The following is a 26,847-nucleotide window of genomic DNA, read 5'->3' as shown; positions in this document are numbered from 1 at the left end:
TGTAATCTAGACAGCTTCATGTGAAAATTCCAGAAAATTTACATTTTTACTTAGGCAGATATGTATTTTCAGTCAGTTTGGGGTAGTCATGTTCTTTTAATCTTGATAGTTTTTACCTTGCTTACAACTGGTAACAAGGCGGTTCTAATGGTACTAAACACAAAGTGTAATCTATACAGCTTTATGTGGAAATTACGGAATGTTGTAATTTTTACTTAGGCAGATATGTATTTTCAGTCAGTTTGGGCTAGTCATTTTCTTTCAAAGTTTATGAAACTTACCTCGTTTATAACTGGCAACAAGGCGATTCTATTGGTACAAAACACAAAGTGTAATCTAGACACCTTCATGTGGAAATTCCAGAAAACTTACATTTTTACTTAGGCAGATATGTATTTTCAGTCAGTTTGGGGTAGTCATGTTCTTTTAAACTTGATCATTTTTACCTTGTTTACAACTGATAACATGGCGGTTCTAATGGTACTAAACACAAAGTGTAATCTAGACAGCTTTATGTGTAAATTGCAGAAAATTGACATTTTTACTTAGGCAGATATGTATTTTCAGTCAGTTTGGGCTAGTCATTTTCTTTCAAAGTTTATGAACCTTACCTCGTTTATAACTGGTCACAAGGCGATTCTATTGGTATCAAACAGAAAGTGTAATCTAGACAGCTTCATGTGGAAATTCCAGAAAATTTACATTTTTACCTAGGCAGATATGTATTTTCAGTCAGTTTGGGGTAGTCATGTTCTTTTAATCTTGATCATTTTTACCTTGTTTACAACTGGTAACAAGGCGGTTCTAATGGTTCTAAACACAAAGTGTAATCTAGACAGCTTTATGTGGAAATTCCAGAAAACTTACATTTTTACTTAGGCAGATATGTATTTTCAGTCAGTTTGGGCTAGTCATTTTCTTTCAAAGTTTATGAAACTTACCTCGTTTATAACTGCCAACAAGGCGATTCTATTGGTATCAAACACAAAGTGTAATCTAGACAGCTTCATGTGGAAATTCCAGAAAACTTACATTTTTACTTAGGCAGATATGTATTTTCAGTCAGTTTGGGGTAGTCATGTTCTTTTAATCTTGATCATTTTTACCTTGTTTACAACTGGTAATAAGGCGGTTCTAATGGTATTAAACACAAAGTGTAATCTAGACAGCTTTATGTGGAAATTGCAGAAAATTGTCATTTTTACTTAAGCAGATATGTATTTTCAGTCAGTTTGGGCTAGTCATTTTCTTTCAAAGTTTATGAAACTTACCTCGTTTATAACTGGTCACAAGGCGATTCTATTGGTATCAAACAGAAAGTGTAATCTAGACAGCTTCATGTGAAAATTCCTCAAAATTTACATTTTTACTTGGGCAGATATGTATTTTCAGTCAGTTTGGGGTAGTCATGTTCTTTTAATCTTGATAATTTTTACCTTGTTTACAACTGGTAACAAAACGGTTCTAATGGTACTAAACACAAAGTGTAATCTATACAGCTTTATGTGGAAATTACGGAATGTTGTAATTTTTACTTAGGCAGATATGTATTTTCAGTCAGTTTGGGCTAGTCATTTTCTTTCAAAGTTTATGAAACTTACCTCGTTTATAACTGGCAACAAGGCGATTCTATTGGTATCAAACACAAAGTGTAATCTAGACAGCTTCATGTGAAAATTCCTCAAAATTTACATGTTTACTTAGGCAGACATGTATTTTCAGTCAGTTTGGGGTAGTCATGTTCTTTTAATCTTGATAGTTTTTACCTTGCTTACAACTGGTAACAAGGCGGTTCTAATGGTACTAAACACAAAGTGTAATCTATACAGCTTTATGTGGAAATTACGGAATGTTTTAATTTTTACTTAGGCAGATATGTATTTTCAGTCAGTTTGGGCTAGTCATTTTCTTTCAAAGTTTATGAAACTTACCTCGTTTATAACTGGTAACAAGGCGATTTTATTAGTACTAAACACAAAGTGTAATCTAGACACCTTCATGTGGAAATTCCAGAAAACTTACATTTTTACTTAGGCAGATATGTATTTTCAGTCAGTTTGGGGTAGTCATGTTCTTTTAAACTTGATCATTTTTACCTTGTTTACAACTGATAACATGGAGGTTCTAATGGTACTAAACACAAAGTGTAATCTAGACAGCTTTATGTGGAAATTGCAGAAAATTAACATTTTTACTTAGGCAGATATGTATTTTCAGTCAGTTTGGGCTAGTCATTTTCTTTCAAAGTTTATGAACCTTACCTCGTTTATAACTGGTCACAAGGCGATTCTATTGGTATCAAACAGAAAGTGTAATCTAGACAGCTTCATGTGGAAATTCCAGAAAATTTACATTTTTACCTAGGCAGATATGTAATTTCAGTCAGTTTGGGGTAGTCATGTTCTTTTAATCTTGATCATTTTTACCTTGTTTACAACTGGTAACAAGGCGGTTCTAATGGTACTAAACGCAAAGTGTAATCTAGACAGCTTTATGTGGAAATTACGGAAAATTGTAATTTTTACTTAGGCAGATATGTATTTTCAGTCAGTTTGGGCTAGTCATTTTCTTTCAAAGTTTATGAAACTTACCTCGTTTATAACTGGTAACAAGGCGATTCTATTGGTATCAAACACAAAGTGTAATCTAGACAGCTTTATGTGAAAATTCCTCAAAATTTACATTTTTACTTAGGCAGATATGTATTTTCAGTCAGTTTGGGGTAGTCATGTTCTTTTAATCTTGATAATTTTTACCTTGTTTACAACTGGTAACAAGGCGGTTCTAATGGTACTAAACACAAAGTGTAATCTAGACAGCTTTATGTGGAAATTACGGAAAATTGTAATTTTTACTTAGGCAGATATGTATTTTCAGTCAGTTTGGGCTAGTCATTTTCTTTCAAAGTTTATGAAACTTACCTCGTTTTTAACTGGTAATAAGGCGATTCTATTGGTATCAAACACAAAGTGTAATCTAGACAGCTTCATGTGAAAATTCCAGAAAATTTACATGTTTACTTAGGCAGATATGTATTTTCAGTCAGTTTGGGGTAGTCATGTTCTTTTAATCTTGATAATTTTTACCTTGCTTACAACTGGTAACAAGGCGGTTCTACTGGTACTAAACACAAAGTGTAATCTATACAGCTTTATGTGGAAATTACGGAATGTTGTAATTTTTACTTAGGCAGATATGTATTTTCAATCAGTTGGGGCTAGTCATTTTCTTTCAAAGTTTATGAAACTTACCTCGTTTATAACTGGCAACAAGGCGATTCTATTGGTACTAAACACAAAGTGTAATCTAGACAGCTTCATGTGGAAATTCCAGAAAATTTACATTTTTACTTAGGCAGATTTGTATTTTCAGTCAGTTTGGGGTAGTCATGTTCTTTTAATCTTGATCATTTTTACCTTATTTACAACTGGTAACAAGGCGGTTCTAATGGTACTAAACACAAAGTGTAATCTAGTCAGCTTTATGTGGAAATTACGGAAAATTTTAATTTTTACTTAGGCAGATATGTATTTTCAGTCAGTTTGGGCTAGTTTTTTTCTTTCAAAGTTTATGAAACTTACCTCGTTTATAACTGGTAACAAGGCGATTCTATTGGTATCAAACACAAAGTGTAATCTAGACAGCTTCATGTGGGAATTCCAGAAAATTTACATTTTTACTTAGGCAGATATGTATTTTCAGTCAGTTTGGGGTAGTCATGTTCTCTTAATCTTGATCATTCTCACCGTGTTTACAACTGGTGACAAGGCTATTCTATTGGTATCAAACACAAAGTGTAATCTAGACAGCTTCATGTGAAAATTCCAGAAAATTTACATTTTTACTTCGGCAGATATGTATTTTCAGTCAGTTTGGGCTAGTCATTTTCTTTCAATGTTTATGAAACTTACCTCGTTTATAACTGGTATCAAGGCGATTCTATTGGTATCAAACACAAAATGTAATCTAGACAGCTTTATGTGGAAATTGCAGAAAATTGTCATTTTTACTTAGGCAGATATGTATTTTCAGTCAGTTTGGGCTAGTCATTTTCTTTCAAAGTTAATGAAACTTACCTCATTTATAACTGGTAACAAGGCGATTCTATTGGTATCAAACAGAAAGTGTAATCTAGACAGCTTCATGTGGAAATTCCAGAAAATTTACAATTTTACTTAGGCAGATATCTATTTTCAGTCAGTTTGGGGTAGTCATATTCTTTTAATCTTGATCTTTCTTACCGTGTTTACAACTGGTAACAAGGCGGTTCTAATGGTACTAAACACAAAGTGTAATCTAGACAGCTTTGTGTGGAAATTACGGAAAATTGTCATTTTTACTTAGGCAGATATGTATTTTCAGTCAGTTTGGGCTAGTCATTTTCTTTCAAAGTTAATGAAACTTACCTCATTTATAACTGGTAACAAGGCGATTCTATTGGTATCAAACAGAAAGTGTAATCTAGACAGCTTCATGTGGAAATTCCAGAAAATTTACAATTTTACTTAGGCAGATATCTATTTTCAGTCAGTTTGGGGTAGTCATATTCTTTTAATCTTGATCTTTCTTACCGTGTTTACAACTGGTAACAAGGCGGTTCTAATGGTACTAAACACAAAGTGTAATCTAGACAGCTTCATGTGAAAATTCCAGAAAATTTACATTTTTACTTAGGCAGATATGTATTTTCAGTCAGTTTGGGGTAGTTATGTTCTTTTAATCTTGATCTTTCTTACCGTGTTTACAACTGGTAACAAGGCGGTTCTAATGGTACTAAAGACAAAGTGTAATCTAGACAGCTTTATGTGGAAATTGCAGGAAATTGTCATTTTTACTTAGGCAGATATGTATTTTCAGTCAGTTTGGGCTAGTCATTTTCTTTCAAAGTTTATGAAACTTACCTCGTTTATAACTGGTCACAAGGCGATTCTATTGGTATCAAACAGAAAGTGTAATCTAGACAGCTTCATGTGGAAATTCCAGAAAATTTACATTTTTACTTAGGCAGACATGTATTTTCAGTCAGTTTGGGGTAGTCATGTTCTTTTAATCTTGATCATTCTTACCTTGTTTACAACCAGTAACAAGGCGGTTCTAGTGGTACTAAACACAAAGTGTAATCTATACAGCTTTATGTGGAAATTACGGAATATTGTAATTTTTACTTAGGCAGATATGTATTTTCAGTCAGTTTGGGCTAGTCATTTTCTTTTAATCTTGATCATTCTTACCTCGTTTATAACTGGTAACAAGGCGGTTGTATTGGTACCAAACACAAAGTGTAATCTAGACAGCTTCATGTGGAAATTTGATCGTATTTGTAAGACTGCCTTTTGTGAAGTTAGCTGCCTATGTAATTGTTGCAATATTTTTCCTATTTTATCTCACACATTTAGCCAGGACATCAGAAAAGTCATTATTTGCTTTTTAGGTTTGTCCCTGACCTTGAAACCGTATATTTTACTGTTTTGTATAATTTATAAAACTCGACTTCTTTATTTGGTCGGGTTATCATAGGCAGATAACTTTAGGCTGCTAACTTCACGCCGATGCGGGCCAGGAGCAAATATCGTCAATCATCGGCTCCCGATTGATACTTTGTCAGATGATAATTTAGATGCTATCATGAATTAAAAAAATAGTCAGCCGGTTGTATCGCGGTGGAAAGACCGTCAGTTGATCATGTCCGCAAATCCATAAGGCGTTTATTGAAATGCCTGACGAAATCCTACATGCAAAATTTCATGATTTAGTTATTACTTTAATAAAAAGGTACAGCGCTTATTTTTTACATGTTTATGCAAGTAGCTGACGGTCTTTCCACCGCTATACAACCGGCTGACGGTTTTTTTATTTATAATAACATCTAAACTATCTTCTGACAAAGTATCAAACGGGAGGCGATGACAAAATTTATTTTATATTTTTACATGTTTTGGTGGCTGCCATTCCTCAACCCACCAACGGAGCGCCAGCTGACGTCCATGAGGGATCATCGTACATAGCCGTTAACCAATATACGAGTTATCACCCGGGAGGCGATTGGTCATGGAAATCTGTTCGTGGCTCGCGGTCTAAAATCTCTGCAGAATTTTCTCGGTTTAAGACGAAACGGGAGCTGAGCTAAAAGTCAATTTTGAGATTTCAAGCTGAATATACCCGTCGCTCTGACGGGGCGTGAGAGAATGTATTTGTGTGTGTAATGCACGCACACAGATGCGTACGCTTGCACCCGCGCGCGCCTCATTGCCGACAATTTGCAATGTCATTTTTCGTGCGTTACTGCCACGAGGCGTTCACTTATTACTTACTGTGTTGCGATTGAATTTTTTGACCCGGCTTACGTTTACGGAACTCGATAATCTTTCTACTACTGTGACTTGGCTTTGTTTACTTGACTTTGCTGATCAGCTTATTGTTTTGGACTCCGTGAGTTGTGGTTACCTATTGGACCGCACGCAATTCATCTACCTTTATTCAAGTATACTTATAACTTTTGTTATACCTACGTGTTGTTTACAAAACTTCTGGTTATAATATTACAATAATTATGACATTTGTGTTGTACGTAGGGTACCTACTTATGATACTTACTTATAAAGAATTCATGATAACGTCAAATAATGAGTCAAAAGGGTAGGGAAAATAAATCGTGTACTTACTTATATATACTCTTACACTCAACAGCCAACTTTAACATTAGAAAAAGGCACTAAATTTAATTTATAATGGGAGGTCGATCATTGTCGATTACATTTTTTTTAAGTTTGCTGCATTTTTCTAATGTCAAAGATGACTTGCCGAAGTATAGGTAGGTACCTACATACATATAGGTAAATCGTGTTTATTAGTTACACACATAATATTTAATGAATATGGCAATAGAGTTTGGAATTCATACTTACCTACTATTCTAAACAACTTTCCTAATAGAGTTTTACTAGAAATAAGTAATAAGCCTAATAAGATTAAGTATATAATAAAAAAAGAACTGAATACCATAGTACAAAAATAATTATTAGTTAAGTAAGCACATAAATATAATACATATACCTACACATAAATATACATTATGTATTTATAATGATAAGTAATAAATATATTAGAACTTAAGATTAGGGAATAAATTTAATATGTCCCCCTCATCCTAGTTACTAAAATCTTAAATATTAAAGATTATAACTAGGTTAAGAACGTGTAATAGTATTATTTTTTGTGAATTAAAAACAGATTTCATTAAAAAAAAATTAATGTAAAATGCCTATGTACGTTTATATAAACCTACTTCGATTTATGAAGCACATAATTCTTATAAGCACCATATACCTACTGTATTCTCATAAGGCCCAGGTACTCAAGAAATATGACAAATATTTGCCAGTATCATATTAGTTTTATTTTATTTGAAAATTTAAGACACTAAAACATCTCTATTCCGATTGAAAGTAATTTATTTAAGTATCTAAATTTCAACGAACTTAACCTCTAAGTATTATACTATAAAGGTACCTGAGGGTATTATTATTATACGAAACATTATTTTAAGAATACGAGTATTCATTACTTTAGAAGGTACCTACTTATAGATTTTATTGCGTGATGCACATATGCGTAATTAGCCGAAACCTTTATAAGAGTGTAATTCATAAGAAGTACATAAGATATAATTTATGTACTGGTTTGCTGTTATCTTTTAATTGTATCACTTTACATATATGTTACTCAAATAACTAACACGGTTACACTGTTGTAAGAACATTATTTTTCAGGTAGGCCTTATTATACCTACTATAGGCCTTATTACCTCCTAGTACCTTAGTAGTAGTAGTACTACTACGGAAATTGATTCAAAGACTCAAGACTGACTTAAGTGGCAGTAGGGTGTAGGGTTTTTTCTAGGCTTAATGAGTTCGCTGAAGCTTATTTTTTATACTTAGCGCACAGAACCACTAGTTTAACAGTATCAGGTCTAACCACATGTCACCATTTTGTCCTTTACGTAACAAACTCAGGGGCCCAGAATATCCGATGTACCTATCAAATCAAGGTTCTGTACCAAATAAGGCCCGGTTATTATAGTTCGTTATTTTTTAGCATTAGAAAGAAGGTAAACAATCATGACGTGTCTTTTTATTAATAATTATTGAAAAACGCTTTCAAAAATTAGTTTATATTACTTATGAAAGCAAAAGAATATAAAAAAGTATATGATTAATACATACATACATACATACAATCACGCCTATTTCCCGGAGGGGTAGGCAGAGACCACGGATTTCCACTTGCTACGATCCTGACATACCACTTTCGCTTCCTTCACATTCATAAAATTCCTCATACACGCTCGCCGGTTTAGGGTGCTCTTGCTCATTAATATGATTAATATGATTTATAATTCTAACATATTTGCTATGACTTATTTTTCAATGGTAATTTTTAATAAGACATGTCAAAATCTGTTACCTTAATGCAAAAAAACGAATTCAATAGTCATATCAAACGTCGATTATGCAGTTGATGATGAGCTTGCATTTTCTACCATTGGTGCTGCAAATGCATCAACCGGTGGCGATAAACTTTGCCCTCTTGTAAAACAAATTACTATTGTGATTGTGTCCAGCAAAAGGCCAAAAATCGGTTTACTTTCCTGTTTAAAATATTACTAATTTATTCATATTTCAGATTAGGTACATAGGTAACTGTCTGAATGTTACAATGCCAGCTGGCAAATTCTATCACATTTGTTTGTTTGGTAGTCATGGTAACATTCACTTACATTGATATCCTTATTAAGATCTGTATCTTATTATCCAGACCTTAAAATATTGCCACCGTTGCCCTTTAAAAAAATACTGTTTAAATAATTGGCTACTCAAACAATGCTTCTATAGTATAAATAATGACTACACAAAAATGGGTAGTATTGTATATAATGCACGAAATAAGGCCCGATTCTTAAGCGGGTTTAAATTTTGAGGCCATGTCCGCTAATACTATAGACAAAATATCAAGTTTAATAAACACAAAAAAAAAAACATTGATGGGCCTTATTTTATAATTTAGGCCTTACTTTGTAATTTAAAGTAGAGTTAGGCCAAGAAAAATCTATAGCGATTTTGATAGAACACGCAGTGCAAGTATTATTTCAAACGTCGCTTCTATGAAATTATGACATATAAATAACACTTGCACTGCGTGTGCTATCAAAATTGCTGTAGACTTTTCTTGGTCTGACTCTAAAATATTCTTTATTACACCACAAACATAAAAACAAATTTTAAAAAAACCGGCGAAGTGCAAGTCGGACTCGCACACGAAGGGTTCCGTACCATTATTTATAAAAACGGTCACCCATCCAAGTACTGACCCCGCCCGACGTTGCTTAACTTCGGTCAAAAATCACGTTTGTTGTATGGGAGGCCCCACTAAAATTTTTATTTTATCCTGTTTTTAGTATTTGTTGTTATAGCGGCAACAGAAATAAATCATCTGTGAAAATTTCAACTGTCTAGCTATCACGGTTCGTGAGATACAGCCTGGTGACAGACGGACGGACGGACAGCGGAATCTTAGTAATAGGGTCCCGTGTTTTACCCTTTGGGTACGGAACCCTAAAACCGATTTACAATGTAGATAAAGGTAGCAACAGGCGGTCTTATCGCTGTTAGTTCTTATTCTTCGTTTGTTTAGCATTAGAGTGAAGGTGACGTGTCTTTTTTAAGCATGCAATCGTATAATTATTTAGCTTTTTTTGTAATAGTTATGTACTTAGTGGTTAATATTAGTATTTACTTTTTTTTTTCAATAATGCTTAAAAACGAAGTATAGACATGACAACCAAATATTAACGCCATTGTCGGCCGGATATACAGAACATGAATCATTTGTACTGTCACGCTCCGTGATTGTTGAGCCATTTAGGGTTCTAGCTAAATTGGACATTCCATAGAGCACGAGTAAGTATGGAACAACCAATTCAGCTAGGACCCTAAATTGCTCGACAATTACGAAATTTACGAAGCGTGCCTGTAGGTACCTAAAAATTGTGTTAACCCATTTTAACCATGCAATAAAATATTTTTGATTTAGATTTCTAATTTGAAATATTAGAATCAAAAAGTTCATAATAGATTGTATATCATAACTACAAAAATGTGTTCCCTACTCTCAACCCAAAACCCCTTGTATCTTAGGATCTAGATATTTTCACACAAGACGGTTTATCGATAACTTCTTACATCACTAGATTATCGACATTAAATGTCGACTATTGCCCATCACTTTTCTGGCTGTGTACGTATTTAGAAACTTGACTCCGCCCCTAAAATTAGTGCGATAGGGACAACTGCAGCTGAGGCGAAAAATCCTGCGTAAAAATGACAAAAATCGAGGTTTCGTAGTCCTCTTTTTCCTCCCCCAAATCTTAACCAATCGTAACCAAATTTGGAAATCTAAATGATTATGAAATTATCTGTGTCGGACCGTTTTGCTTTTTTGGCTAATTGATATCAGTTTTGAATACCACGCCTCTCATTGCGGCATAGTCTATTAGGCCATTTTGGCCGTTTTTGAAGGGCTCTAGCGCCTTAAAAAACAAAAATATCAAAAAAAGCAAAACGGTCCGACACAGATATTGACAATATTAATCTGTGTTGAAAAAATCATTGCTCTAGCTTCAAAAACCACGGAGGAAAACGAGGACTACGTTTGTATGGAGGAATGACCACTCCTGTTGGCTCTTAACTCTATCAATAGAGTGATTCTTGAGGAAGGTTTAGTTGTATAACTTGTATAACACGTGTAATTTGTTAAGGTTTTGTGTAACCAGTGCGAAGCCGGGGCGGGTCCTTAGTTTTATCTTATAACTGGTTCAATAATATATATAAATATAATTTATATTTGCAGAATGATACCGGCGGTCAATGCCTTCCTAGATGACATGCGGTAAGACCAGCTTGAGCTTTGGTTGGTTTAACTTTACTAGTAAACGGAGCTCTTGTTACGTTGGTTGTATATTAACATATGTTTTATGTTTATTGCTAATACAATATGTTGTAACACTTAACACTTGTACCTAACTTATACTTAATATTTGTATTTTAAGGTGGTTCACTATTAACATGTGGCACATAAATATGTGCGCATCTATCTGCTTTCGAATGTTTATTTGCGCTAAATTGATAGTACAACTTTGTTTTATACAGAAATCACGCAAAAAACGTTTTATTTTTTATCAATGCAATCCCAACATAACAACCTTAAGAAACAAATTTACCCTCCCATAGAAAATGGACCAGCCAAAATGTAATAGTCAATTTTTTTTTCGCGATTATGGGGTTGGTCCAATAATAAAAGTTGCTCAGTATAATCCCAAAACCTCCGTGGCAACGGGAAAGCAGTTATTTTTTAGCCGCCCTGTATAAATAAAACATAAATTTTAACTTACTTACGTCACTTCTATTCTGTGAGCCGCTGTTTCGCAAGGTTGATTCTCTCTGCCTCAGTGGACGGGGACCCTATTCTAAAAATATGACACGCCAGTATATACGGGTGGATAATTTTAAACGGGTCAATATTGATATGGCAGCTTGACGTGAATGCAGTAGGTATATTTATTATTCATTTATTTAAACTAAACTTTATTAAACTACTATACGTACAGTGCGTACGTACGTACGTGGGACTAGTAGATTGATGTGTAAAATTGTCCTATAATATTTAATAATAAAAAATATATTAATTATTGCACAAAAGAAAACTTATCGTACAAAATGCGGACTTAATGCCAAAAAGCATTCTCTACCAGTGAACCTTAAGAGCCAACGGGAGTGGTCATTTCTCCATACAAACGTACTCCTCGTTTTCCTCCGTGGTTTTTGAAGCTATAGCAATGATTTTTTCAACACAGATTAATATTGTCAATATCTGTGTCGGACCGTTTTGCTTTTTTTGATATTTTTGTTTTTTAAGGCGCTAGAGCCCTTCAAAAATGGCCAAAATGGCCTAATTGACTATGCCGCAATGAGAGGCGTGGCATTCAAAACTGATATCAATTAGCCAAAAAAGCAAAACGGTCCGACACAGATAATTTTATAATCATTTAGATTTCCAAATTTGTTTACGATTGGTTAAGTTATGGAGGAGGAAACAGAGGAGTACGAAACCTCGATTTTTGAGATTTTTACGCAGGATTTTTCGCCTTGTCCTTATCGCACTACTTTTAGGTGCCGCTTCCGTTAGCGAGACGGGTATATTTACCTAAAATATTTAAAACTCAGCTCCTGTTTCGTCTTAAGCACAGTTAGAAAGGACTTTGAATTTCAACCCGCAAAGAAAATGCAACTGAATGTATGAATCTGCCGTAACTGCCCGTAACATTACTTAATCTATGGCAGCGTCGTGACAGCGCCATGGCGTACTTATTTGATATTCAATTTGAACATAATTTGTATGTATTACCTGCGCAGGCGCCGGCGATATAACACGACCTTACAAAGTGATGGCGTGCGTCGAATGGCAACGGTGACCTGATTACTGGCCGAAAGTCCTTACGGCGTACACGGTAATGCCGGCTGTACACACTCGTCGAGAGACAGGAAAAAACGAGTGTGTACAAACTGCTCACTTTTCGTCTCGTCCTTCTCCTATTGGGTCGGAGTTTTGCCAATACCACAGAATAAATAATACTACTAGGTACAGAAGACTCACTCTCTAACAAAACGCGTCTGTTACGATCAGGACAGATATGGCCGCTAGGTGGCGACAGCGCCACGCGCGGCTTATGGCTAGCCATCAAAATTGGTGTGGAACGGATGTACTTTTAGCTACCTGTTGCAAAGCGACGAAATCGCGGAAGTGAGCCACGTCTGGTAATAGTACTACCGTTACAGAAAGGAAACTTCCTACAAAACCGAAGTTTGTCAGCGATTCAGCGACGAATCATGCTGTCCCTTTCTAATATATAGTACTATCCTTTTCGGCAATTTAAAATTCAGGTCATTATCTTATCTGTGGTCGTGCACGCAAAGGGACGTCAAGTTGTGCCAACCCTAATAATTGCTCGGAGCAATGCTGAGCCGAACGGAGCCGAGAATGCCCGAAAGGAGGAGTTTCGCAACCCTGCCGAAAGTCCGTCCGCAGTAATGCCGGCGAGGACACACTCGACACTCGACGAGAGACCCGAGAGTCCCGAGACAGGGAGACAACGAGTGTGTACTGTGTAACATACTGCTCCCTTCTCGTCTCACCCTATTGGGTCGGATTTGTGCCGACACTCTCGACGAGTATTACTATTGAACTATAACTCACGGCCCGATTCGAAGTTTAAGATACGTCTGTTAATAGATCTAGAAACGATAATATTATAGGACCGGCACAGAGGACCGTATTTTGCGCCATGAGTTGATTTTGTATTGACATCAAACCATAGAAGCGGAGCGTGAGTCTCGCGACCTAAACGCGTAAGCGCCATGAATTTTACGGCGCTTACGACGTTTTGGTCGCGTGGTACAGGTTGCGATTGCGACAATTTCATTGTTTGGTATGGCTTCTCTATAGTAATAATAACATTAATAACTCGGCACCCTAGGTTACGTTTTTTATAATGTATGTATATGTATTTTTATCGTTTTGTAAGTGTTTTTAAATTTTACTTTTATATTCATATTATAAATCAGCGGTCAGCAACCAGCGGCCCGTGGGCCACATGCGGCCCGAGAACCTCTCACTTGCGGCCCGCGAGCCTTCCTGGCTATTTTGTGTGTAATATTGACAAATGACAATGTCTGATAAAATCATAAATATTAACAAAATGCGGCCCGCGTCCACTTCGTTAACTGCTATGTGGCCCTTGGCTGCTAAAAGGTTGCCGACCACTGTTATAAATAACCTAACTTAAGACGAAAAATAAATAAAGATAACATAAATAACTCATACTTATTTTGCCTTTGCATTTTGGGTCATAATTTTAGGGATTAGGTTATGATCCTAAAATAAAGGCATACAAATTTTATGCCTAATATTTACGCCACAATTTCCAACAGGTGACGCAAAAAATTATGTAACCAGTACAAACTTACTTTACGAGTACATTCTGATAACTTATTTTTAGTGATTTAAAACCTTCTGGCTTACGAGATAAGGATGTTGACAACTGTAAAGTACGACGATCCATTTAACATAATTTACACCAATTTATCATGTCAACTTCTTTCAAGAACGATAATTGATCGTGAAAATCCGTTGGCTGTTCAGTAACCGCCTTTGTCTTCATCAGTTGCGGTCTACTTTAAAAAAGTTGCCGCGTTCTAAAATCAATTTTTTTATATCTGTGTCGTCCGGAAAAAGAGCCGGTCGCGCGAATCGGTGTTCGATTTTTGAAATTTTAGTGTTGCCCTTTACATCTGGTAGTTTATGGCAAGGACGCTAGAAGAAATATTTATTTTAAAACGTACCGCTTTACGTTACCTATTCGCGAGGGAATCTAGACTGTTAGCTTTAGGTAAAAAGCCGGTGAATAAGAAAATCGCTAACTATATTAAAAGCCATCAAGAGAATAACTTGTGGAGCGGTTTTATGGACTCATTGAACGAGGATTTAACTCGGAATATAAACGTTTTCGAATGGAAAGTGGTGGAGGAACATAACAGTGTTACCAGGAGAGTGAGATTGGATTCTACATCGAGGGATATTCTTGTGCATTACGACATGGGTTTCTGGTAAGATTTTGAAACATCTTATCTAAGTGTGTAACATAGTTGTGCCGTTCTCGAGAATGTTCTCCGTTTTGTATGGGGAATTTTCTCGCGCAAGAATAACGTTCCCCATAGTACCTAAATGGAGATTTTTTTCGAAAACGTATTATCTTCTTGTAAGATACCTATATACGTTGCCGAGAAAAGAGTTAAAAACATTCACAAGAAGACGCAAAATGGCGTGTTTTATAAAATATGAAATTACCCTATTTCCCACGGACCGTCTATGGTTTTCATGATAATGTTCATTTAGTGTCAGTTAATCAAATGACTGGCCTTCGTGGAATTTTATTGTAGTTTGAGACCATGAGACGTATTGCATCCGTTACGTTATACCATTGGGTTATTATTGCTATAGAGAAGCCTGTACCATGTGACCAAAACATCGTAAGCGCCGTAAAATTCATGGCGCTTACGCGTTTAGGTCGCGAGATTCACGCTCCGCTTCTATGGTTTGTTGTCAAAACAACATCAACTCATGACGCAAAATACTAGTTGATACTAGGGACCGTGCGCGTTGGAGGGTCTGCCATCTTGTGGCCTGAATCGGAAACATATGTGCACATGTACATTGCCAAAGCAAATGCTACCATCTACCGTTCTCGTCGGTACGTTCCCTTGTGCATAGTAAGTTCTGCCATCTTGTGGGCTTCATCGGAAGCATAAAAGACACATTTACGCCTCGCGCCAAAAATCTGACGGCTCCTATGCTGCCCCCTATAGTTCATGCACGGGCCTATACCTTAGTAATAAATAGTTCAATGTATCTAGACACGCAGCAGCGTGTCAAGCCAAGTTCAAGCAAAGAAACTGGCTAGCCAGCGCCGAGTGTAATATTACACGAACCAGTTGGTGCCACTTTTGACCCTTCTAATAACTCAAAACCTCTTTAACGGAAACACATAAAACTACGTGTGTTTAATTATATGTATATCCTGTATATTTATCTTCAAAAATATTCGTACGGTACCGAATATGGAAACCAAAGAGTAGTAACATAATAATATACGACATGATGGAAACTCCTTATATGATGTGTAGACTTGTAGAGCGTAAATTAGGTACTTATTTCTAGTCTGTCAATGTCAGTCTAAACATTGACAGGACGAGGAGGACGTGATGATCACAGCAAAACGTAATTATAACACTAAGGTTTATACTTAAAAGTCGTTGTTTATAATTAATTTAATGATGGTTGGCTTCCTTAACAATGTACTTACTGAATACCCCAAACACGAGCATATGCAGTACAGTACGTTACGTCAGTTTCCATAATAAGTTGTATGGGAGGTATGGTACGTAACGAGCTTTTTTTAGGGTTCCGTACTCAAAGGGTAAAACGGAACCCTATTACTAAGACTCAGAGATGGGCAAATTTCATTCGAATGACGAATAACGAATAAAAATAACAAAATTTATCGCAAATGACGAATAAAAAAATATAAATGTCGGATGATTATTCTTATTTTAATAAATTATTCGTCGAATCATTTATCCGCGAATAATTCATTCGTCGAATGAATTGCCACGAATAATTTGTTTACTGGATTTGGCAAGTGTGATGTGCAATGCAACAACCTGAAACTACCTGAATAGTTACTGTAAATATAAATTAAACGCAATACACAATTATAAGCAAACAACTGCTAAGAAAATTTGGTTTTGTCACTCTTATTATAGTACAATAGCTATCTCTTTCTAGGTCAGGCTAGAAAGTTACTAAAGTTAAAAGTTAAAATTTGTTTATTATACTACCCTTAACAATCTTTAATTTGTCAGAGCAAATATACAGTAAAAACAAGTCTTATTAAACGTGTTATAATTCGTGGATTTATTCGAATGAAATAACGAATAAATCATTAGTCATTTGAAAAGTGGTCGAATGATTTATTCCCGGATAAATTATTCGCGAATAAATCATTCGACCACTTTTCAAATGACTAATGATTTATTCGTTATTTCAGGGCAACACTAAAATTTAGAATATATAGTGAATAAAAATATTGTGAATTATTGTTTATTCGAATGATTATTTCGATAAAAGATTATTCGAATGATGCCCATCTCTGCAAGACTCCACTGTCCGTCTGTCTGACACCAGGCTGTAACTCAAGAACCGTGATAGCTAGACAGTTGAAATTTTCACAGATGATATATTTCTGTTTCGGCTATAACAAGAAATACTAAAACCAAAATAAAATAAATATTTAAGTGGGGCTCCCATACAACAAAACAAACGTGATTTATGCCGTTTTTTTGCGTATAATGGTACGGAAGTACGGAACTAATCGTGCGCGAGTCCGACTCGCACTTGGTCGGAGTTGGTCTCTGTGATGAATAATATTCTAACAAGGCATGATATCTTAATCCTGTAACATAAAGTATTCACGAATTCTCTCTAAATATAGTGATTCATCATTTCGTAACCGTACAATATGTTATATATTATCTTATCATTATCATATCAATGTCTATCTACCTGAAATTCAGTATGTAACTTACGCCCCTCAGTGTGACTGTGTTGAATTTTTTTGGTGAGTTTTTTTTTATCATTTTATCTACATTTTTGACTAAGTAGGTAGTTACAGTCAATATTAAAGTGGTAGATGAAACAAGGCACTAAATACGCTCTGGAATACCTTTCCAAATAGAGATACATATATAAAGGACTGTCTCATTTCAGACAGAGAATCATACTATCTTTGTCTTACACTAGTATACCTATCCACTCACATGCTTGATATTTTTCAGTGACCTCTATTATTATAATAAAATAAGGGTGACAGCTGGTAGCTACAGTTACCAAAAGCAAGTGAGTGGTTATAAAGATCGTGTTTCATTCGTTTAATTCATTTCATTTATTTTGTTGTAAAGTCATGTACATAAGTAAATCCAGATGTTATACAATAAAATACAAGTCAGACCATGATACCCTGTAAGGGCACACAACAATAACTTAAAACTAAACTAGGGTATGGATTCAAAATAACAATCCGAATCAATTAATCAATGTTTCGGCCGAAGGTTCGGTTTCGGTCGAAACTAAAGCAAAGACAAACCTTCGGTTTCGTCAAAAAAATTGGTTTCGGTCACTATGAATTAAAAATGACTCATGCTAGAGCGGTCCGGGCCCGGAACGAGGTTCCGACACTTCTTTTTCTATGACAAGTGATCGGTGATCACGTGATGCTTTCTATAGAAAACTGACACAAAAACTTTTGTAGGGAAAATTACCCCATCAAAAAATATTAAGTTTTATAAAATAAAAACGACAACCTGCACTGTTTCGAACTTTTGTTGTATAATAATTATGACATCATAATTCCAATACACATCATTTGCATATAAAATGCACTAATCTGTATCAAACTCAGGGCTATTAACCGATTGCGTTATCCGAAGCGAGATAAACGCAGTTCTGTGTTTTACATTTGACACAATCTCATTTTTGATCGCTGATCGATCTGATCGTAATTTATTTGCGATATCAACTATTCATTCAGTCATTTCATTTATCAGATTGTTAATTTGAATAGCCTTTTATATAATATCTTTTACGAAATAGTCAAAATTATATGTATGGCGGATATTTCACCTTTTATTTTTGAAAACTTTATTGTACTTTTACCATCGCAATGTCACATGGCATTCACTACTTATTTTTGATTAATTTTCACCAGACTATGTCGTAAATGCACTATTTAATCCAGGTACTTTGGCATTTTATCCACAAGAGTAGTTAGCAGAGTAATCTGATGCCAATTTTGAGTTGTTTCCTCATGTTGGCTGGTATAATTTACTTTAAGTGATGATTTTGAATGATAAAGGCATAAGTTCCTTCGGCTGCCTACGCAACCGGAGCTTCGTAACCAGTTGCGATGGAAATCTTTTTCGGTCTTGTACGAAACTGGTTGCGATCAAAAACTATTTTATTATTTACGGTCGAGAGGTTTCGTACAGAACCAAAAAAAGTTCGATGGTAACTGGTTACGTTTAATAACGTTAATTTCAATTTGATTAGTAATGTTTAACAGTTAGTATTTTCCTAGTTGGTGTTTTCTAAATTTTTAATTACAAAATGATATTGCTAATAGCACATAATAAGTAATAGTACTACCGTACAGAAAAGACACTTCCTACAAAACCGAAGTTTGACAGCGATTCAGGGTCGAATCATGATATCCCTTTCTAACTTATGGCACTATCCCTTTCCGCTATTTAGGGTTGTCAAAATTCAAGTGATTATCTTATCTGTGGTCGTGCGCGCAAAGGGACGTCAAGTTGTGTCAACCCTAATAATTGCTCAGAGCAATGCTGAGCCGAAAGGAGCCGAGTTTGCCCGAAGTCAGGAGTGTCTCCCCACTGATGATAGTTATAATCATCTTCCTCGCGTTATCCCGGCATATTGCTACGGCTCATGGGAGCCTGGGCTTGACAACTAATCCCAAGAATTGACATAGGCAGTAGTTTTTACGAAAGCGACTGCCATCTGACCTTCCAACCCAGAGGGGAAACTAGGCCTTATTAGGATTAGCCCGGTTTCCTCACGATGTTTGCCTTCACCGAAAAGCGACTGGTAAATATCAAATGATATTTCTCGTACGTAAGTTCCGGAAAATTAATTGGTACGAGCCGGGGTTTGAACCCGCGACCTCCGGATTGAAAGCCGCACGCTTTTACCGCTAGGCCACCAGCGCTTGCTGATGATAGTATGCTTTTTTTTCAGGGGCGGCAGAATGACAGAGGCACCGGTAGTACGGGTGGAGCATGGCGAGCTGCAGGGGCGAGTGGTCGAGAGCCCCAGCGGGAAGGCCTTCTACAGCTTCCAGGGAATCCCTTACGCTAAACCACCGCTAGGAACTCTGCGGTTCCAGGTAAATAAGTTATGAGGTTTATGACCTATAAAGCCTCCATCTGAACCTGATGAGGAACCGTTCGGCCGCGTTAGCAACCGGAGCTTCGTAACGTAACCAATTGCGATCGAAAACTTTTTCGGTCTTGTACGAAACCGGTTGCGATCAAAAACGATTTTCTTCTCATACGTAACCAGTTACGATCGAACATTTTTTGTTTTTGTACGAAACCTCTCGACCGTTCATAAAACCAGCAAAGACTTTCTGATTATAAATTTTAATGTACTAATAATGCACACGTTATACAGGTAATTAAGCCCGTTTAAGCTAACTCTGCACCGTGTTTGAACAAAAATTGTTGTTGGGCTAATTTTATGTAAATAAGCACATTTGTTTAATTAATAAATACTAAATGGCGTTGACTAAGTTTTATCGTTATTCTAAATGTTTTCATCAAATTATAAAATGTATTCCATTTCTGTCGAAATAAGAGCAAATATTATATAGATATTTATAAATAAATCTTAAAATTTAAATAATGTTTGATATAGTTTGTTTGTATGTCTAAAATTAACCTAGTATAAAGATTAGTTTATGTGAAACGTCGTCAAACACGGTGCAGAGTTAGCTTAAACGGGCTTAATTACCTGTATTACGTGTGCATTATTAGTACATTAAAATTTATAATATGAAAGTCTTTGCTGGTTTTATGTACGGTCGAGAGGTTTCGTACAAAAACAAAAAATGTTCGATCGTAACTGGTTACGTATGAGAAGAAAATAGTTTTTGATCGCAACCGGTTTCGTACAAGACCGAAAAAGTTTTCGATCGCAACTGGTTACGAAGCTCCGGGGTTGCGTACGCGGCCGAAGGGATGAGGAAGTCCAAAAAGTACTGGACATTGGGAGGGGTGATATATGTGTACCATATATTGGTCTGACAAAAGAGGAAACATAAAGGAATTTTGTGTTTATCGGTAAAGTTATGAAATGAACTACCCAAAATCATAAAAAACTAATATACAAACGCCCGGAACATTTATTATATATACCATCCAGTTTACTTATGTAAAAAATAAAATGTTATCGAGGTTTGAATGTCAGTTTGATCCCTACTCACCCCATTTTACGGTAGGTACATAGAATTACCTGTTTTTTGGAAGGTATCGTATGTAGATCTTATATCATCCAAACCTAGAAGAAGAATCGATTGGCACCTAAAGTTAGACCAAGAAAAGTCTGCAGAGATTTTGATAGCACAGAAGTTTGACGTTTAAAAAACACCTGCACTGCGTGTGCTGTCAAAATCTCTGCAGACTTTTCTTGGTCTAACTCTAGAAAAATCTAACCCTTAAGGGGTCCACAGGTTACCATCAGTTCGCCGGACGATATCAGCCTGTCAGTTGTTCGCAGCTGTCAAATTTTGCTTTTAACTGACAGATATCGTCCGGCGGATTGGTAATCAGTGGGCCCCTTTATGGATTCCAGTAAAAATTCAATTGAAAGGATATTTTTTTATAACTCTGTTAGAAAGCATGTTTAATCTAGCACAGCCAAGTTCCCCAGGAGGCTGACTATCTCTTATCACTTATCACGTATTTGCCCAGATAAAGTTATCGCTTCTCGAGCATTCAGCAAATATTTGTTTTGCTGAAATCGCCTTGCAGTTGTGGCGTCACATGCTTAAGACTTTTTATTATCATTCTTATGCAATAGTTAATTATAATTACTATGATCTATCTCACTTTATAATTCTTAGTGTTTTTTTCGCATTGTCTCAATCTTCAGTAATAAAATATTTATCATCTGTACATTGGAACCAACCTTTACACAACGAGTCATTTATTTGACATTTAAATCCTTCGAGCAAAGCGATATCTTACCGTACAAATTGGGGAAACGTGCACACAGTCCCACTTCTCACTCACTACATACAAAATCCAATCTGTAATGACGACACAAATGCATAAGAAAATGACACACGTCAAAGACAAATCTTGCACACCTCGATCTCTTGTGTACCTACGCTACGGACGAGTCACAACGAGCACCGCCATCGGTACAGAGGGGCTACCGCGAAAACCGAAATTCGCAAATTGCGGGGATCTTTCTCTTTTACTCCAATGAAGGCGTAATTAGAGTGACAGAGAAAAATGCCCGCAATTGCCCGCATTGCGAACTTCGATTTTCGCGGTTATAGCCCAGTTGTGACTAGTGCCTAATATGCTTCGGCAGAGAAGAAATAGTACAAATGCCGTCTCCCTTCCCGGTGTTGCTCGCAATTTAACCTTTTGGGCGATTGTGCACTACAATGAATTTTACTGTCCGGCAGTCCGAGTTTTTACGGTCCAATATGGCACGCCATTAAATGTATATAGTAGCTTGTGCACTAGACGTAATTTTACCGTCCGACATTTTACTTTTCGCCATTCCGGACAGTTTTTTTCCGGTCCGAGATGACAGCTATGAAAAACGTATTTATGCTTGTGCACTGCGTTTGGAATTATGTAGTATTATTCATGACTTGGCCGGGCGGGGGCGGGCTAGGGGGGGTGTGTGTTTCATGCTACTACGCCGCACCTGCGAGTAAAAAGACGGACAAGTGCACATGCCAATAATCCGTTTTTTTCATGCCATATCGGACCATGAAAACTCAGACTGCCGGACAGTAAAATTCATTGTAGTGCACAATCGCCCTTTGGACGCCAATGAGCGATATATCCACACCGCAGGTCCAACGCCATAAATGGATTAATCGGTCACAGACCACAGAGCATCATAGACCCACGTGCATATGCATAAAGTTCAATTTCAGTTTTGACACTTGGCGTCCGAGTGACAGCTATCGTGTTTGACACGGCGTCGAAAAGGTTAAATCTTACCATTAATCAAACACTTATAATTCCAGGCACCCCAACCCCTGGAGCCATGGGATGGCGTCCGTGACGCCACTTCAGAAGGCAACATCAGCGCGCAAATTAAGATGGAGACCGACACGTTTGAAGGCGATGAGAATTGTCTCTATCTCAACGTGTACACCCCCAGCATAGACGGAGAATTCCTCCCAGTCATGGTCTACATCCATGGAGGAGGCCTACAGTTTGGCTCAGGCAGCGCCAGCGTCAGAGGAGCCGACTACCTTGTCGAAAAAGATGTAGTAGTTGTTACTATTAACTACAGATGCGGAGCGCTAGGTTTCCTAAGCTTAAACACCCCTGAGATCCCTGGTAACGCTGGTCTGAAAGACATGATAGCAGCTTTACGATGGGTTAAAGAGAATATCAACAATTTCGGCGGTAATTCCGGGAATATAACGCTTTTCGGTGAAAGCGCTGGCGGTGCCGCTGTATCTGTGCTCACAGCTAGTCCTTTAAGTAAAGATTTGATCAGCAAAGCTATAATCCAGTCTGGTTGTGGGCTCTCCAGCTGGGCATGGCAGAAACAGCCGTTAGAAAACGCTAAAAAGCTAGCTCATTTACTAGGCTGCGAGTCAGATGAGGCTGATGATATCCTCGAGTTCTTACGAGCGACTCCTGCGAAGGAAATCGTGGAAGCTACTAGAAAACTGTTTCCTTCGCAAACGTTTTTCGAAACTGCAATAATAGGTTTCACATTTGTCGTTGAGAAAGAGTTTCCTGGCGTGGAATCCGCTATTACAGAGTCTTTCACTGATCTATTGACTTCTGGTCGCGTCGCTGAAGTCCCTATCATGATCGGTTCAACGACACTGGAATTTCTGCGTAAAATCGACACTGATGACCTGCAAGTATTCATCCCTCAAGAATTAAACGTGCAGAGAAATTCTGAGGAATCTTTGGAGATCGCCAACAAATTTAAAAGCTTATATTTCAAAGGGAATCATACGGCTATTGAAAATTTGAATGGTTATTTCGAGCTGATATCCGATAGGCTTATCAACGTCGATACGCATAGATACGTCCAGTATTTGGTACATGCGACAACTAAGCCTGTTTATTATTATAAATTCGATTATGTGGGCGAGTTAAATTTGACGAAGAAGCTAATGGATTCATTGAATGTCCATCACGCGGGACACGCGGATGAATTGGGGTATCTGTTTAAGATGGACTCGCAGGGTGAAGTGGAGCCGACGGCACAGGATGTCAAGATGAGGGAGAGGATGCTGCGGCTTTGGACCAACTTCGCTAAGTCTGGGTAAGGGTATCATTACTTTTGATTAAACTAGTGGCTATGTGAGCTGTAGACCTCACTATAAGCTTAAAAAAATTTAAAAATCAGGGTACCTAATAGGTACCTAGACATAGCTAGTTAGCTATCACACGAAAGTGTCTAGAGTTTATGAAATTTTCTTCATCTTCATTTCCAGGAGGACCAGTTTGTAGACAGTTTTAGGCAAGACATTTTACAAAAAAACCGGACAAGTGCGAGTCAGACTCGCCCAGCTAGGTTTCCGTACTTTTTAGTATTTGTTGTTATAGCGGCAACAGAAATACTTCACCTGTGAAAATTTCAACTCTCTAGCTAACACGGTTCATGCGATACAGCCTGGTAACAGACAAACAGACAGACGGACAGTGGTCTTAGTAATATGGTCCCATTTTTACCCTTTGGGCACGGAACCCTAAAAAGACTTTCAATTTTTTTTAAAGCCTTTCTATACTAATCGACTTCACCAAAATTTTAATCATTTTCAATTGGACCATTCGCATTTATCCTAATTTCAACTTATCCCCAGCAACCCAACCCCAGACGAGAACCACTACATCACGGTAACCTGGCAACCGGTCACCAAGGACAACCTCTACTATCTGAACCTGAGCAACGAACTCTCCCTCAACACGAGTCCGGATAAAGATAAAATGGCGCTTTGGGAAGACTTGTACAGCAGACATTTCAAAATCTGGGAACATCCTCAAGTCAATAATGAGGAGACGCCTATGAAGACGCTAAAAGAGCCTGTCATTGGTAAGCATTTCCTGCCTACCTAAAAAAAATAAAAAAATAAAATTCAAAATACATTTATTTCAGAAACTATAAACCTCTGTATCTTTACGTATTTAAATAAAAGTAAACAATTTGTACATTTTCGGGTAGTTATAACATTTATTGGTTAACCAACCAAATACAAAACCGTCTGGATCAGTCACTGAACGACCTGACTTTAACCTACATTATTTGATCATGTAATGTTTTCGTCTACCCTCAACTGGCTTAAGGAGCCATTTGAGGGTTGTTTTTGTTTAGTTTTAAATACCTAAAGATACAGAGTATAGGGCACCCTATTCCTATATTATTATTTTTCACCACACCAACTGGTAAACGCCCTCTTGATTGTTCAAAAAATAATGAGGAATTTGCATTTTATCCACATGTGGAGCAAAGTAATATGATGCAAATTTTGAGTTGTTTCCTCATTTTACCTGGTAGATTGACTTTTTCGGTAAATGATGATAATGATATTTTTTTTATTACTTTCATTTGGATTTGATTTTGTTTTTCTTTGGTATTTGATAGTTCGTATTTTCCTCGTACTCATTCGTTCAATGCAAAAAAAATTGCTTGTTTCATACATTCCGGCTGATAGGATGCCGCTGATTTCTATGAACAGCCAAATTATTTTTGCGATTACGGAATTGGTCCCATAGTAAAAGTTGTTCAGTATGACTTGTAAAGTCACTACGCAAAATATGAACGATGGCTAAAATTTCAACCTGTATTTACTATTATCACAGGGCGGACATCCTATACATCAAAAATCATTTGCGTTTATGTGTGCGCGGCACGTCTGTACACGGGTCATTGTGTATGTGTGGGTAAGTCGCTACTGAGAGGACGCCAGAAGTCCGCCAGATTCATGTCGCGGGGCGAGGTAATGCGAGTCGGGGCGGGGCGGGGCGTGGCCGTTCTGTATGATAATACTATTACTTATTCTGTGCTATTATTTCCATTTCAGAAGCAGAGCCAATCGAGCCGGAACCAGCCATTACCAGTCCTGAACCTGTCATAACCAGCTCAGAACCTGAAACCAGCCCAGAACCACCCAGCCCCATCGAAGAGCCGGTAACCAGTCCCTTAGAACCTGTAGCTCAACTACTAGTAGAAACTGGACCTGAACCTGTAGCTCAGCCACTAGTAGAAACTCCTCACAACGGCGTGAATGGTACAAACGGTGACGTAGAACGGAAACCGAGGCCGTCCAATGAAATCAAAATGGTCCAAAACGGGAACGGGGTACCTAAAGATGTGATCCGAGCTAACGATCCGCCGGAAGACGATTTGCCTAAGAATATTGGGGTGAATAAGTTTGTGAATTTCTTCGAATCGCTCGGCGGGAAGAAGTGATGTATTTGTATTTTGGATTTGAGTTATTAGTTGTACAGATATACCTTATTCATAAAACTTTACAGGCCTGATTAATTAACTAATAAATTAACTATACTCTGTATCTTTAGGTATTTAAATAAAAGTAAACAAAATCTACCCTCAAATGGCTCCTTAAACTAGTCGAGGGTAGATGAAAACATTACATGATCAAATATTGTAGGTTAAAGTCAGGTCGTTCAGTGACAGATCCAGGCGCTTTTGTATTTGGTTGGTTAACCAATAAATGTTATAACTACCCGAAAATTTACTAATTATTTGTTTATAATTATTTAAGTACCTAAAGATACAGAGTATAGTTAATTTATGTTTTATCCTTTTCTTACAAATACATAAGTCAAAATGACAGATAAGGACAAACGATTATTAGCTAATTGTGGTTTGTAGCGCGTTTATGAATAAGGGGGTTAATGCATAATTGTGACGTTATCTATGAAAAGGGACCTTATTGTCGATGGCGCTTACGCCATTATTATCGATGCTCCGATACAAATACAATGCCGCGCGACGCTGTGCGGCGTAAGCGCCATCGACAATAAGGTCCCTTTTCATAGGTAATGCCCCAATTATTTTACATCGTATTTTCTCGGAAACGTTCGTATTTGTCATGCTAGTTCAGTCAACCTCAGTACTTTTTGTACCGAGACTGACTGAAATAGCAAGACACGTTCGTACGTTTCCGTGAAAATACGATGGAAAATAATTATGCACTACATCAGCTGTAGACAGAACCATACTATTAGTATTTTTATCATAGGTTGTGTATTTATTGGCTCGCATAATTTGATATTTGTATAATTTGTATAAGATTGTTTGAGGCAATCGGTAAAACTCTGGTCGGATATAATTCAGATAATTTTAATTATAAACATTCCACTA

At 36.9% G+C, this 26,847-nt stretch overlaps 1 protein-coding gene across 4 annotated transcripts in view; it reads left to right on the top strand.

Annotated features, from left to right (window-relative positions):
- The window catches only part of LOC134803711 (juvenile hormone esterase-like), a 53,229-nt gene extending 27,234 nt beyond the window's left edge, over nt 1-25,995 (top strand). Inside the window, exons 2-6 of one of the 4 annotated variants that reach the window (XM_063776518.1) lie at nt 10,906-10,944; nt 19,480-19,627; nt 22,514-23,781; nt 24,323-24,552; nt 25,541-25,993. In XM_063776518.1, coding sequence (XP_063632588.1) covers nt 10,907-10,944; nt 19,480-19,627; nt 22,514-23,781; nt 24,323-24,552; nt 25,541-25,929 — 2,073 coding nt within the window. In that variant the 5' untranslated portion in view covers nt 10,906 and the 3' untranslated portion in view covers nt 25,930-25,993. Of the gene's footprint in view, nt 1-10,905; nt 10,945-14,411; nt 14,718-19,479; nt 19,628-22,513; nt 23,782-24,322; nt 24,553-25,540 lie in introns of those variants that run through there. The other 3 variants (XM_063776517.1, XM_063776516.1, XM_063776519.1) reach the window with 3 other exon arrangements.
- The last annotated feature ends 852 nt before the right edge of the window (nt 25,996-26,847 follow it).

This window comes from Cydia splendana, chromosome 27 (assembly GCF_910591565.1).
Source record: "Cydia splendana chromosome 27, ilCydSple1.2, whole genome shotgun sequence".
In the NCBI taxonomy this organism is placed as follows: Eukaryota; Metazoa; Arthropoda; class Insecta; order Lepidoptera; family Tortricidae; genus Cydia; species Cydia splendana.
This window is presented reverse-complemented; position numbering and strand designations above follow the sequence as displayed.